The 14,952-nt window shown below is 39.0% G+C and overlaps 1 protein-coding gene across 2 annotated transcripts in view; it reads left to right on the top strand.

The window, feature by feature from the left end:
* The first annotated feature begins 285 nt into the window (after nucleotides 1-285).
* LOC113118396 (insulin-like growth factor 1 receptor) overlaps nucleotides 286-14,952 on the top strand; it is an 85,977-nt gene continuing 71,310 nt past the window's right edge. The window contains exons 1-2 of one of the 2 annotated variants that reach the window (XM_026287524.1): nucleotides 286-1,333; nucleotides 10,000-10,563. In XM_026287524.1, coding sequence (XP_026143309.1) covers nucleotides 1,240-1,333; nucleotides 10,000-10,563 — 658 coding nt within the window. In that variant the 5' untranslated portion in view covers nucleotides 286-1,239. The remainder of the gene's footprint in view (nucleotides 1,334-9,999; nucleotides 10,564-14,952) is intronic. The other variant, XM_026287523.1, reaches the window with a different exon arrangement.

Here is a 14,952-nt window from a genome sequence, read left to right as displayed (position 1 = left end):
CTTTAGTAGGCTATTTTATGGAGAAACATAATTTTATACCACCACATATAAAAAATATGATAAATATGAACATAAGCTAATTCAAGTCACATATTTATATAACATTTCACACAATATAGATTGTTTCAAATCAGCTGTAAAATGTTTAAAACAATTCTGAAACAAGTTAGAAGAAAATGAAGTTATTATTCAACTATAATACTATTTTCTACTATATAGACATAGATTGAGTTCGTGGCTGTAGACATCATTAGTTAAGAATACACCAAAACAACAACAAAACAAGTTCCTGTCACCTTGACGTTTGAGATGAAATGGTGTGCTGGCGCCAGTTGGTCCAGTGTTCCAGTCCATGTTTTGGCATTCTCTGATGCCTGGCGTGTTTCTCTGTGAGAGAAGCCGAGTCTTGTTTACGGCGGTGATTCTACTGAGCGGAGACCGTCAGAAGAGTCGTGGAGGAGTCCGTGGACACTTGAGAATCACACACTAGGCTCACAAGCTATTTATGTCAAACAAGTCGTGATTTTTTTTCAAGGTGCGGACAACCAAAAAAAAAAAAAAAAAAAACACGCTCGGGAGCTGCTTACTCTTGCACCTCGGCAAATGTTTTTTATTTCTTACCGCAAAACATACCGACCGTGAGAGCGCGTGAAGACTGTAAAGGAGCAGTGAGCAGTTGGTGAACCATTTTTGTGCTGGAGGATATTTTGGATCGCGACCTGTCGGGAAGCTTTCATTCATAGGTTAATACGCTATCCGAGTCGTCAGGCTCTTTGAACGTGACCTCAGAATTCCTCCGTACATCATCAGTATATCGTAGTTCATCACACTGGCGTAGCCTCATTCGCACAAGGTGTTTTTGTTGGAGGAGAACGCGCTCGTTCCGCTGGCCGTACTGCGCGCCCCTCTCGGGTTTACAAGAAATGGAGGCTGAAGATGCAGATTTTCGGTCGAGTGAAAATCGTGGCTCCCATACGATTGCATCATTTAATTGCTGGCAAGAATAACACAGTGTTTTAATTTATATTAATGTTTCCATTAAAGGAAAATTCTACAATTATTACCAGATATCTTTTATCTACTCCCTCCTCGCCTCCCGTTATCTTAACGGGTAACGTAAAGGAACTATCTGCTCACCCAAAGCAGATTCTTCTGGACTTTTTGCTTGCTTACAGGAACCAGCGTCGCGCTTTGCTGCGGTTTCAGCTTTCGATTTTTTTGGAAACCTGAATTTTAGGAATGAGATCTACAACGGCGAGGGATGTTTGGACCTTATTTTGGGGTCCTCTGCTGTTTCTCTCCACCATCTGCCTGTGGTCTGCGCATGGAGAAGGTAAATCAGGATTGTGTTTAATTATTCTAATGAGAAAATGACTCCATATATCGTTGTAGTCTTGTCTTATGGATACCTTTATTGATCATCGTTTCAGTCTCCTCGCGTTTGTTTATGGACTCATGTCAAGCACGAGTTAAGTTACCTGCATGCGTTGCTTTAGATATTCAGGTAACGTTATAGCTATTCAAAAGGGCCTAGTAACACACGACCAAGTTTATTAGTGAATTATGACTTCTTTCTTTCATAAAAATTTAGATTTTCCCTCAGACTAACAATACATTTTAGATTTTTTTCGTTCTGACGTCTCTAGGCCCATCAGTTAATTGTCGTGACATCGGATGTGTTGTAAGTCTAGCGTGCTTTATGAATTATTCATAAGATGGATAACGTTGGTATTTTGAAGCTACGTGATAATTGCCATATATAAAGCATTTGCCTCTATAATATGTATATTTCAGGTCATATTTAATCCACACAGGCAGTAAATGTAAACGTTACTCGGTCATATTCAGATTCGCTGACCATGTGCTTGTCCTCAGGAGGGTCATAAAGGGGAGTTTTGTAACACATTTTGCTTTATTGTCTGTAGTTCTATATAAAAACATGTAGATGTGAATATTTTATATCAAATTAAACGAGAGAACCTGCTGATTCAGATGATACCAGATTTGTAATTAAGTTTCCATTATCGAATTATAAACCATACATTTGTACTTTCTTACCTCAAAATAGATTTTGTGTTTGGGATTATACTAGAGATTTGATGAGGCTTAAAGGGACAGTTCCCCCCCAAAAATGGTTATTGTGTCATAATTTACTGACCCTGAATGGTTTCCATCTTCTGTGGCTCACAAAAAAGGTGTAAAGCTGAATCACAGTCCCAGTCACTGTTTACTTTCAGTGCATGAAAAAGATGCTCTGAAAGTCATTGAAGACTGAGGCTGTCAGCCACTAACATCTCCTTTTGTGTTCCACAGAATAGCACTACTTTAATGTTATAAACATTAGAGAATAGGGATAAAAAGTAAGTAAATTCCTACTTCACGGTCGATCTGTCTTTTTCAAAATGAGTGAATGTTTCGTTGGCCGAGAGACTGCAGTGTCAGAGCATTCTGGCTAACTGAATTGAGCCTCTGTCACGGTCGCAGCACACTGTAAGAGATGATCCGATAGAAAACCTTACAGTCAAGACGGCAAACCTGAAAACGAAATAAATCCGTAAATCCATCGTTTTTCCTTATCAGCTCATTTTGGACTAAAATATTTATGCCAAAATGAAATCCCCAGCCCACAGGGTTTGGTTTGACAAGTTTTGATTATCTGATAATATCTGTATTTTTGAACTACAAACAAAATTGAAATGGTTTGTAACTGTGGATATCAAAATATTTATTGGATTACAATTGGATTTAGACTTAGTGAGGTGTTTTTTTTTTTTTTTTTTTTTGGAAGGAAGGTTGCCTAAATTCTTTGTTTCAGTCTCTTTTATTTAGTAATTAATTGGATAGTGATATGTTCAATAGTTTCAAGAAAGGCGTCTGATAACGCTATTCCTGCTGTCAATTTTCATGCCTTCCGTTGTTTTAAAACATCTTGTGGTTGTAGGTGGATGTATTTGTAATGTTTTTGCAGCTTTAGTGTCATCAAATGCCTAATTGTGATTGTGTGGGGGCTGCATTGTGGCATAATGAAGGTGGGCCATTCTTTGGGTTAAACTCACATTTACATTCAAAAGGAGTTAGGATGCAATTCAGGGCCATTGACCGAAGTGGCCAGTCCCACATCCAGGCCACTTTGAATGTCAGGGGGGTCTGTTTCTCACACCCTGCAGAGACCAGCAGCACTGGCCCTATATAGAGAGAGGGTTATGTGGGGGGTAAGCTCTCACTCGTGGACTCCATCATTGCATTGTCCTGTGCATCTCTGTCTCATAAAGTGTTGAAAAGACACTCCACTGACACACTGACCTCAATCGGCGCAAAACCGGTTTCATATCTCTCTTCTCTTGGGTTTGGGTCAATTTCACAAGTTTTGATTTCACTGATTTGGTTTACTTTCTGACTTTAAAGGGTTGATTAGCAATGAACAGTTATGTTTAGGCTGGGTATGATAGAATAGAAATAGAATGTATAGGAATAGAAAAAAATTGTAGGATGTTAGTTCACACCAGCTAAATAATTAAGGGTTATGAAGAAGATAGTTGGTTTTGGCAATTAGATGTTTTTTCAGTAGGGATGCACTGATAGTGAAATTTTGTCCAATACAAATAATATACTGTGTGTGCATATATATATAATTATATATCTCACTTCAGGCTTATTGCAGAATTATTCATATACTGTGTAAAAGGGTAATAAAATATTCCATCCTAAATTAATGGCCATGCTCCATGGAGAAGTCGTCTTTGGTCTTTTTTTCATCCTGTTCAGTTAAAAAATCTGGTAAGGCTAATAAAATGTAATTTAGCCTCCTTTCAAGTTTTACCACAGTAAACTTTCCATGCCACTTCTTCCAAGTATACGGCAAACAAGCCTCCATGGTTCACTGAGAAAGAGAGGGCGAGTGAGCGAGAGGAGAAACATGAGGTTTGAAAATAGAACATGTAAAAATACATGTCGAGGGAAACAGACTTGGTTTTGTTGATTTGAAGAGTAGCGAGTTTGTGAACGGTTTTATTGGGCTTTAGCCGTTCACACGGACGGCCTCCGGACAGCCTGGCGGCGGAGTGCGAGTCACAACGTTTGCTGCTGTTAAACGCTGACACACGCACAGACTTTAAAAGTCCCAGCGAGGGCCAGCTTTTCCTGAAACCTTGCACCTCGTACTCCAGAGATGTGGCTAAAAGTTGAGATTAAAAATACATTATTCTTTATCACCCACTCCTACATTCAGCCTCGTATCTTCACAGACCTCCACGTCTTACTAAACGCAAGGGTTGATCTGCTGTTATGACTGTATCCATTGCCTATGAAAAGCAGGAGAGAAATGGCAGTCACCGAGGTGAGATATTGTAATAGGAGCATATAGTGGGTGACATCTTTCGCTGTTTATTTGATAGCCCATCTTTTCCTAGTCTGTGGTATTAGGTATTCTGGTGTTGCCTACATGCTAGAGTTTTTGCTGCGTCAGATGCTCCGAATAAGTTTCAGGAATGAACTTCAGACTTATCTGCCTTTTTCCACAGAGCATCCTACTCATCAAATGCTTTCTCTGGTGTGTTTAAGCGCCCCTCTGGCTAACTGAGTCTCTTCCTATGACTCAGATGCGCGCTGTAGTGACCAACGCTTCTCTTACTCTCTTCACATTTCTTTGTGTCTCCCCATCCCATGTTCTGTTCTGGTTCTGCTGAGTTGTGCTTCATCATTAGTGTGGGAGCGTTCGTGCCTGTTTATCCGGTGCCGCGCAGAGCTCTGAGTCATTCCCGCCGCCCCGAATCGGTGTCACTGTGCTAGTTCGTGCCTGCATGTTCAATGCTAGAGTCGAACAATCTTAAAGGTTCAGCGAGCTGCTTACACACTGACAGCTTCCCACAGTGTGAATATTTTGTTATGTAAAGGGTTAGTTCCCATGAAAATGAAAAATTTGTCATTGTTGAAGTTGGTGCAAACCTGTATGAATTTCTTTCAGCTGTTGAACAGAAAAGAATATATTTTAAAGAGTGTTGGTTGCCAAAAAGTTGACTGACTTCCGTATAATTTTTTTATTTTCCATACTATGGAAGGCAGTTGCTACCTATGTTGCTAACTGTTTGGTTACCGACATTCTTCAAAATATTTTCTTTTTTATTCAGCACAAAAGTGTTCATCCACTTTATAGGGACAATTCCCCTAAAAAATTACTTTCCCACATGTTGTTTCAAAACACTGAATTCTGAATACTGGCTCAGTGGAAACAAGCCATAAAAGGATTCGTGAGGACATGCCACCCAGTATCAAAGTCAAAATCCCATCCAGTGTCGAAGACAAAATTACTTTCTGGAAGTGACTGTTGCACTCATTTAATAACTAACTTTTGTTTAGAAGTCCCTTCGAGTAGCGTCACCATAGTGCGATGGGGGTATTGAGTCATCTCCGCAGGAAGTGGGCATAGAGAGCATGACCAAGATCCTAGTTTGTGCTCCACAGCACTCACACCTGCCACCTCAACTGCTGTTTAATCCTCTACATGCTGGAAGTCATCTGACCACTGGTCTGGTGCTACACTTCCCTTCAGTGGCCCTCACTTCAAAAGCACAAGCTCATATGTCAGAGCCCAACTAGTAATACAACACCTCTGGCCCCCCTTCACATGCTCAGCTAGCAAAATTCTGCCTGAAAGATGGAACAACATGGTATGTTGCTGAGGCAGAAGTTTACGAAAGATAAGTGAAAGTAAAGGATGCAACAGACACAAATCAGGCTGATACTGATAAACTGATACCAATAATTATTTTAATTTAATGGTTGATAAATGTTTAAAACCCAAAATTGAAAATGTTTTTTCTGAATAAATTAATATAACTTTTTAACTAAAGCTAATTAAAAAAAAAGTCCAGTATGGAAAGTGGAGATTTGTTTAAGATTACATTTAACAAAGTTTAACAGTTAAATTATTTGTTTTTATAAAGTTAAACTTCTACTTGGCAAAGAATAATTTAAATGTAAAAATGGTGGGAGTGAGTATCACAATTAAATATCCATTATCAACCAATATGGGAAAATAAAATAAAAATATGGGTTCAATACAGTTCAAATATGTTTAAAGAAATGTAAATTATTATAAAAAATATTTTGGTATCAAAAAAAGAAAAAAGAAAAAAAACCTGTTCTTTTGAACTTTCTATTCATCAATGATTCTTTTGTAAAAAAAAAAAAAAAAGAATGAAATATATATATATATATATATATATATATATATATATATATATGTATAATATGGTTTGCACTAAATTATTAAGCAGCAAAATGCTTTTCAACATTGATAATAAGAAATGTTTCTTGAGCACAAAATCAGCATATTAGAATGATTTCTGAAGGATCTTGTGACAGTGAAGACTGCAGTATTGGCTGATGAAAATTTATCTTTGCTATCACAGAAATAAACTACATTTTGAAATATATGAAAATAGAAAATACATATTTTAACATTTTTACAATGTTACTGTTTTTAATAATAAATGCAGCTTTGGTCAGAGGTAGCCTTCTTTCAAAAATATTACGGAGTAGGACCCAAAACTTTTTAACATTGGTCATATATAAAAGTGCCTTCTCACATCAAATGCTCTGCATAGTGATGGTCGCTTTCAAGTGGATTTGGCTTCTTATCTTGTGAGTAACTGAGCATCAAAACAACGCTCCACCAGATTGAAGTGCGGGAAAACTGCTAAAATTGTGTTGTTTTCCGAGAACGATTACTCTGGGTGGTTTCAGTAACCTCTGATAATCTCTTGAAGATATAAATCGGTCCCACAAGGGTCGTCATTTTCTTTTGGTCACTTTAGCAGCTGCAGTTAAGACGTACTGTAGTGTGGGGCTTTTGGTTTCAAATAAATAGCTGTGTATTTTTTCATTTGGACAAATGTTTGGTAAGGCCAATAGGCTACAGACTGGATCTTGGAAAGGACAGTATGGAAGTCTTGTTTTTCCCTTGTCTCTCCCAGAGGTACAGGGATTCCTGTGGATGGCCTGCAAAAGGTTATCACATGTAAACGGCAGGAGTTGGATTTCAGGCCAGTCTGTTTGTACCATGGTGTGAAAACTACAGTGAATGAAGGACTCTCCCAACCACTGTAGGCTTTTTTGATTTGCAGTTGAATTTTGCATCTTGGTAAGACAAGAAGTTCAGGTGACATGAACAAAAACTGAGCACATAACTTCTTGGGGCCAGATAATATAAACTGATTCCTGATGATTCTCCTTGGGAAAATAATTTGAGGACCTTAAAACTGCTTCTCAATGTTGAGGTGTTGGGGGAAGGATGTGAGAGTTTTACCTTTGTATTATGTTTCTTTCTCTTAAAAAGTGGAATAAGCTTTTGTGACTGTTACTTTCAAACATGCATTTACATAATTCCCACTGTAGCGCTTCTGAGATTTCATTTCAGATGACTGACACAATATTAGTTTTAGCCAGTGTGATGCAGGTGGTTCATAATGACTGTAATTGTCATTCAATCTGTACCCTAGAGGTTATGATTTGAAGAGAATAAGCCACATATGTCCTCACTCGTATATCTTGCGGCCAATGAGTGGGGTTCACTTGTGTTTTTGACTACACACATTCTCAATTCAATTTGTTATGGTTTGTTTGAGTGGGAAGGAACAATTTTCCACTAGAGGGTATAGAGACTGACTGATACTATCTAAGTATCAATTAATAACGCTGAAGTGTGACAACCAATAGACCTATTTGTGCATTTCTTTTTAAATAAAAACAGTATTTAATAATAATAATTACTACTATTTTTATTTTTGTAAATAATAATTATAATCAGCATGTTTTTAAATGAAGTCTCTTGTGTTCTCGAACAATAACACAAAAAGTCTTATAATTTCCGTTTGTGTTATTTCCTCTGCAAAGCAGAAGTACAAACTTTATAAAAAAACCGCAAGCGAGAGAGATTTAAAAGTTTATGCAAGCCGAATTGTTCCAAAAGTGAGCAAGAAATCAATATTTCTGCAGGGTGATCTTTGAAAATGTGTAGTCCTGCATTTAGAAGGAAACTGTCGAGCCCGGTTGCACTGGATCGTTTAATCTGACCTGCTGAAAGCAACGGCAGCCTGACAATGTGGAGAAGGATTCAGATGCTTCTCTGACTGCCTGTGTTTACGGAAGAGCCGGATCTTTGTGAGGGAAATAGGAACTGGTTGAGCTCTTTGGCCTTGGGTCATCCTGGAGGATTCAGTGTGGAGGTCAACTGGTGGGCACGTTTGTGTCAGTCGGCTTCACGCTTCTTTTGTGCCAGTTTTAGGAGATGTTTTTAAGCATTTAAGCACGTTGCACATATTCTTTATTTATTTATTTGGTGTGTGTATGTGTGTTTTCGATGTGAATGAATGCATATCCTCTTGTCAAGTGTTTTTTTCACTTCAGTTTGGTCTACTTTTGTTTAACTGACACCGTATCACTGTCTATTTCCCACTCTGTGTCTCCCTCCTCTTTGTGTCTTGCCAGGCCGTCTGAATTTATTAATGGATCCAACCGGAACTGAGGACTAAAGTCTCTCTTTACCAACAAACAAATTAGTCTTTGTGTGTGAGTCACTTCGGCTCTCCTCCCTCTCCCGGGATTGTGGAGGAGAAAAAAATCCTGCAATGAAACAAAGGAGACATAACTCCCGATTGCAGCCCTGGGGCATTTGTGATGATACGGGAAAGCAAATACTATTTTCTCGTGGAGCAATGATTTCCTTTCTAATTTTGGATGAGTAGAATACACTGTGAGGAGCAAATAAAGATATTTTTAAACAACGAGTTCGCTATTTTTGGCACACCGGTAACCTCAAATGGGATTTAGATTCATGAAGCGTGTCATTTTTGCAGGAAATTCTTGTCAGGGAAAGCGGTTTCCACTCCTGTCAGAATAATGCACAGTAGGCAATCTGAGATTGTTGTAATTTTGACCTTCCCCCATTTCTCAAAAGTTCACTGTCTTCTGGACCTCTCAGAGGGCTGTTTAGAGCGTGGTTGTAAAAAGAGATTGATAAGGTTGTTTCTGTGTGGGACCATGTGCTCAGGCAGCCGTGGTTGTGTTGTTTTTTTCACATGGCAGGGAGAAGCTTCTCCATTTGTCTCACAGAGGCCCTACGATATTGTCTCTATCAGAGAAGGTGACCTAAGCCTCTCTAAGAACATAAAAGGTTTAGCCAAAGGAGCTCATATGTCAAGACTATTCTTCTGCTGATCTCTTTCCCCATCCAGGACGAAGCCCTTAGGTTTTTTGATTGTGGTGTGAAATACTCTACTCACTTAGTGAGAATGTAAACCTTCTTGACGTATGATATCGTCCCATGTGTTAGATTCATGCTACTGTTTACCTGCATTATAATTTTTGAAGTTTGTTTAATATAAGCCTTTATCGATTTTCATAATATTACTCATGCACATGTTGATCATATTGGTTGGTATATAGGACAAGCCAATCTGTTTTCCAAAAGCATGTTTTTAATCTTATTTTGAATGATGCATCCATGTATGTTTAATTTTTAAACAATATTTGAACCAAATTCAGCAAGAAACATCAAACTTGGTGGTGACGCATGCTTGACTTTTCCTTCGATTTGGATTGCCTCAACCCCGTCCCTCCTCAAGCAATTGCAAGCTTGCATTAATTTTTAAATGCAGTGTCCACATCTCAAAATCCTGATAAGAACTGAACCAAGCTTCAATTAATTTTTTATTGAAATATTCTTTAATTTAATTTTATATTCCAATATATCTGTAGTTTTTCCTTGTAGTTGTTACTTTTGATTGTGTAAATGACAAATAAAACTTAAAAATATGAATTAATCAAACATGCATGTGAACAATTTGACAGAATGTAGCTAAATCGAATTATAGTTCACTACAACATCATCAACAACAAAAAGCAGCTTAAATAGCTATTTGGCTATTGGCTGCTAACCCTTAAAAAGTTATGTCTTGATCATATTAGTCTAACTGTACTTTTCTCTCTCTTCCTTTCCAGTCTGTGGTCCTCACATTGATATCCGCAATGACATCAGTGAGTTCAAGAAGCTGGAGAACTGCACGGTGGTGGAAGGCTACCTTCAGATCCTCCTCATTGGAGACAAGAACAATAACCTCAACCAGGAGCACTTTCGCACCCTGTCCTTCCCCAAGTTGACCATGGTCACCGACTACCTTCTCCTGTTCCGAGTCTCCGGCCTTGATAGCCTCAGCATGCTCTTCCCCAACCTCAGTGTCATCCGGGGACGCAACCTGTTCTACAACTACGCCCTGGTCATCTTCGAAATGACCAGCCTGAAAGATATCGGCCTCTACAACCTGAGGAACATCACCAGAGGCGCGATAAGAATTGAAAAGAACCCGGAGCTGTGCTACTTGGACTCGGTGGACTGGTCACTCATTATGGATGCAGAGTTTAACAACTACATCGCTGGGAACAAGCAGTCCAAAGAATGCGGTGATGTTTGTCCAGGTATCATGGAGGATAGCCCGCAGTGCATTAGGACCAGCTTCAATGACAACTACAGCTACCGCTGCTGGACTTCAAACGACTGCCAGAAAGGTAAGAACCTGCCAACCATACTCGATCTCGCTAATGTTTGATTCATTACAGCTTTTATTTCTGATGGATTCACATCTGCTGGCATTTAAGATAGGGTTCATTCCTTCACATGGGACTCGAATGAATAGCGGCGTGTATGGTGAAACTGAATGAAGCTTTGCATAAGATAACGCTAAGTTGGAGGGATACTGTTAGCTTTGCTTGGGAACTTGAGGTCTGTCTCTATGGCAGGGTCTTGCCAGGTAAATATTTGGTTAGTGTAATCTATGTTGTGTTGAGAGAGTTATGACTAGACTGTCCACCAGTGGATCAGAGGCATTGAAAGTAGCTGAAGATGGAGGGTCCTGAAGACAAAACAAGGAATTCTGTGACTTAAGGTGATATTCTGGAAGGAAGGAGCTAAACCCATCTATAAAATATTCTTTTTGAACCCTACATTATATGTAACTGTACCCATTTTCTGTTTGGCTGATATATGCATTTTTGTACTTTTGTATCTATACTAGTGATGGATTGATATAATTTGGCCATAGGTTTGAGGCTCTTCTATGACTTATTGTGCAGCAGTGGTAGGCCTATATATTAGCCAGGGTGATTATTTGGCAATATTGAGAAATTTTGATCAGTAAATGGTAAACCATTTTCAATGTTTGGTGACGTTTCAGTAAATTTGGGGTAAAATCCATGTTCTTTTTTGTCCCTTCAAGTTTGTATATTGACCGTTGTGAAATCCGTTTTGGTCGGTATATATATGTGTGTGTGTGTGTTTGTATGTATTTATGAAGGATGTGGTTCCTACACACCTTATTTTTGAGAGAAGTTTTTTGGGTTATGTTTTATTTTATTCTTTTGTGTACAATTTGTGTACATTTTATTTGCTATTGGCATTAGCATTTAAAAACCATGATGCTTGACCACTAGTTTATAAATATGTTTATTCATTTTGCAGACATTCTTTGATAATTTGGAGTTAATTTGAGGATTTCAGTTTGGCTAGATATTACAATAGTACTTTGATGCCCTAAATGGCCCTTTTTTGTTAATATGGTCAGTAGAATGTGAGAAAACCACCTGGCTGGGGACAAAATATCTTCTATGATTTCTTATCTCTGTAGTCATAAGGTCAGAAGATATGAATGCCAGTGTGTCCCCTACATCTGACTGGGAATGCCTGGGAAATTGGACTACTGTTATGAATGCTTGCTCCCTCTTCCTCTCCCAAGCACACAAGAATGGTGGGAAAAACATAATGGATGAGAACACTACAGCGCTCTCCCACAGTCCCACCCCAGCCTTCAAGAAACCTGCAGACCGTGCAAGTCCCAGGCTCAGAGAAGCTGTGGCAGAGCTGCTCTCCCTCCCCTTTCCCTCCGCCTGAAAACAAACAGAGGAAATCAACCCTCCTCAGAATTGTGCTCTGTTATAGCTGGACTGTTTGTTTGTTGCTGGTGGAGTTCTTTGAATCTGACAATCAGGAGAAAGAACAGGGGTGACATGCTGCTACCCTACTGGGATATTTAATCCACAGCAGTGGGCGACTCATAGTGAGTGTCCTTTTTTTCCATTGACTCCCCTTTGCGCTGCTGATACAGGCTCTTCTCGACAGTCCCGCCCACATCGTGTCAGCACTTGCTCCTCTGCACACCTGTTCAGTATGGTAATCTTGTGTCTGAATGCCGTGTTTTTGCCTTTGCAGAGGTGGGGAGGAGTTACTCACTTGTATCCAAGGCTCAAACAGCCGGACAAAGAGGACGACTGGTAGTCACAGCAGAAAGGATGTATTAATGATCCGACTGATTGATCTGTGTTCTCCAAAGAACTCACTGGAACAAGCAGTGGGCTGCCACCTGTCTGATTGTGTACACTTCCCGTCAATGTTTCGAAACCCCAGCATTTTCCTACTGTCGCCCGCTTGCTTTGTTCATGAGGAACAAATGTTGAATGGTGAAAAAGATTGAACCTTATGAGAATAACAAGGTAATGGCAAGGATAGACGAGGGAACTTAGGGGTATATTAAGTTTCCCTAATACTTGTGTACTTACATAGTAACTAAATGTGTATATATTGATACATAGGATCTACAGCTATAATATTTCTGTAACTACACACGTAACAACCTCAAGTGCTTGTGTAACAGGATTATATAACTACATTTTGTAACAATAATATGTATAAGAGTAATTGGAAGCATTTGATCCAAGGGGTGGAGATGGGTAGGTTTAGGGGTGGAAATGGGATCCAGGGGGTGGAGTGGGTAGGTAATGTAAATACCTGGGATATGTTAAGGATATGTAAAGTGGGAGGAGTTGGAGTTGGTGCACAACTGTAATACCAGTGTACTTACATGGTAACTCCTCAGGAACTGTCCACTTAAAGGTGCAATAGATCTTGAAAAATGCTAACATTAGCCTGATAGCACTGAAAGCGAACGTCTCCCCCTACCTGAAATCGCTGTCCAAAGCCACGCCCCCGAATGCATTTGTGCTCACAGACCAGATTAACAGAGACAACCCTACAACAATAGGCTACATCAATAGTTTCCAGTTCCAGTCCATGTTCTGAAGTGAAGTAAACCCCTGCTCAGGGAGTAAGGAGCTGTAAACACAGTGAAGGGATCATATAGATTGGAACACAGCGTAGCCTATTTTAACAATGCAGAAAACCCTTTTAAATATTTTGATAAATTACTGAAATAGATAAATGTCTTTTTAAACAGTTTAACCGATTGTATTAATCTGTCAAAATTCTTAACGGTCGATTAATGGTTATCCGGTTAAAATGAACATCCCTTAAACAAGCCCTCATTTTTGCCAACTCATCTTTCCACCACCTTGCATATAGAAAACAATTTTCACAATCAAATCCTGCCAAAGTCCTGCCTTGCCCCCCCCCTCCCCCCCAATGCAAATGCTTTTACACTGAAATGGTTCACATTACAGAATAACTGTGGGTTGTGAAGACTGATTTCTGTTGACTTGGAGCTTGAAGGTTTTCAAAAAAAGTTGAGGCCATTCTTGTAGAAACTAATTCTACAATGGGGGAGAATAAGAATGAATTGTGGGCGATGAAGGCAAGTGATGCCTGACCTGCTTTGAACCGGTACTTTCTAATGATTCAGTCAAACCAATTCACAAATCACAGAACATTTTGACTGACCCTGTGAAATCGAACCATTTTTTTTAACCATTCAAACTAAGTGATTCACTAAAATGATTTGGACTTCTGAACACTTCTTCAGTGTTGGTTTGATGGTGGCGTAGCCTCTCCGTGTCGCTTGTTGAAGCCCGTCCGGCTCTCTGTGGAGGACAGTCTTCTCCACCCTTTGGCATAATTGCCTTGTTTTTCTTGTGCACAGATGTTTCTTCAATGGCACGCAGTGGTTTTGTAGTCAATTTGGTTCAGTCCTCTCTCTCTAATTACTGCACCAAGAGTTGCTGTCAGCGACCAATCAGCGATCAGCTCTTGTGTGTTTGTTATGAGATGAGGGTGTCCACAGCAGCCCTATTGTTTGCTTTTTTCTGAAATGTAAGACCATTAAAGCATTCCTTGCCTGTTCTTGCATGCGCTTGTTACCGTCACCTCTGTGTATTTGTGTATCTGGAGTCTATGGACTTTCCATATGTAATGCAATTTCCATTTGCAGTGTTTGTCTTCACTGTGACTGGATATGTATGTTTGTTAACCTTCTTATGATTTGGATAATAATATAGCTCTGGTGATAAGGAAATGGATTTTGATTTAATTCAGGAATAAACTTATTCTAAGTGGATGTGAAAAGCTGTTGAGTTAATTTCGTGAACAATTCAATTTGGCCTTTGAATACACAAAGCAATTCACTTGGCTGAAAGAACTTTTAATTGGAAATCCTTATGGTTTTTATGACCATTATTGTTTATTATTGTATGTAACCATAGCTGTTGAATCCATGTATCATTTATTCAGTTTTTTTTTTTTTTTAATATTGAAAGTAGAAAAATGGCTCCTTTTAATTTTGTCATTTATGTTTTTCAAAAAACAAGAATTCAGCTTCCTTTTTCATTCAGGGGTAGAAAAATTAATAAACATCTTCTTTCTGCTGATTGGTCAGATGAAGTCAAACAAGTATCTTTTTTACATCAACTAAATGTTTTGGTATGTCAATGATTTATTCTGATTGCTCTGTTATCTTCTTTTTTTATGTTTATTGACTTTTACTACTATGATGCTGACACCAAACTGACACTGTTGTTATAAAGTCTAAACAGAGCCCCTGGTGGTGACTGTAGGTATTTTTGCTATGTTTGTAGTGTGAGTCTGTTTGTGTGTGTGAGTGTTTGTCTGTTCTTTGTCTTCAGAAAAGTTTTGTAATGCCAGGTCAGTTGATGGCGGGAATAGAAGGGGGGAGCTGT

Source organism: Carassius auratus, chromosome 18, assembly GCF_003368295.1.
Source record: "Carassius auratus strain Wakin chromosome 18, ASM336829v1, whole genome shotgun sequence".
In the NCBI taxonomy this organism is placed as follows: Eukaryota; Metazoa; Chordata; class Actinopteri; order Cypriniformes; family Cyprinidae; genus Carassius; species Carassius auratus.
The sequence above is the reverse complement of the archived record's forward strand: the minus strand, read 5'-3'. Positions and strand labels throughout refer to the sequence as shown.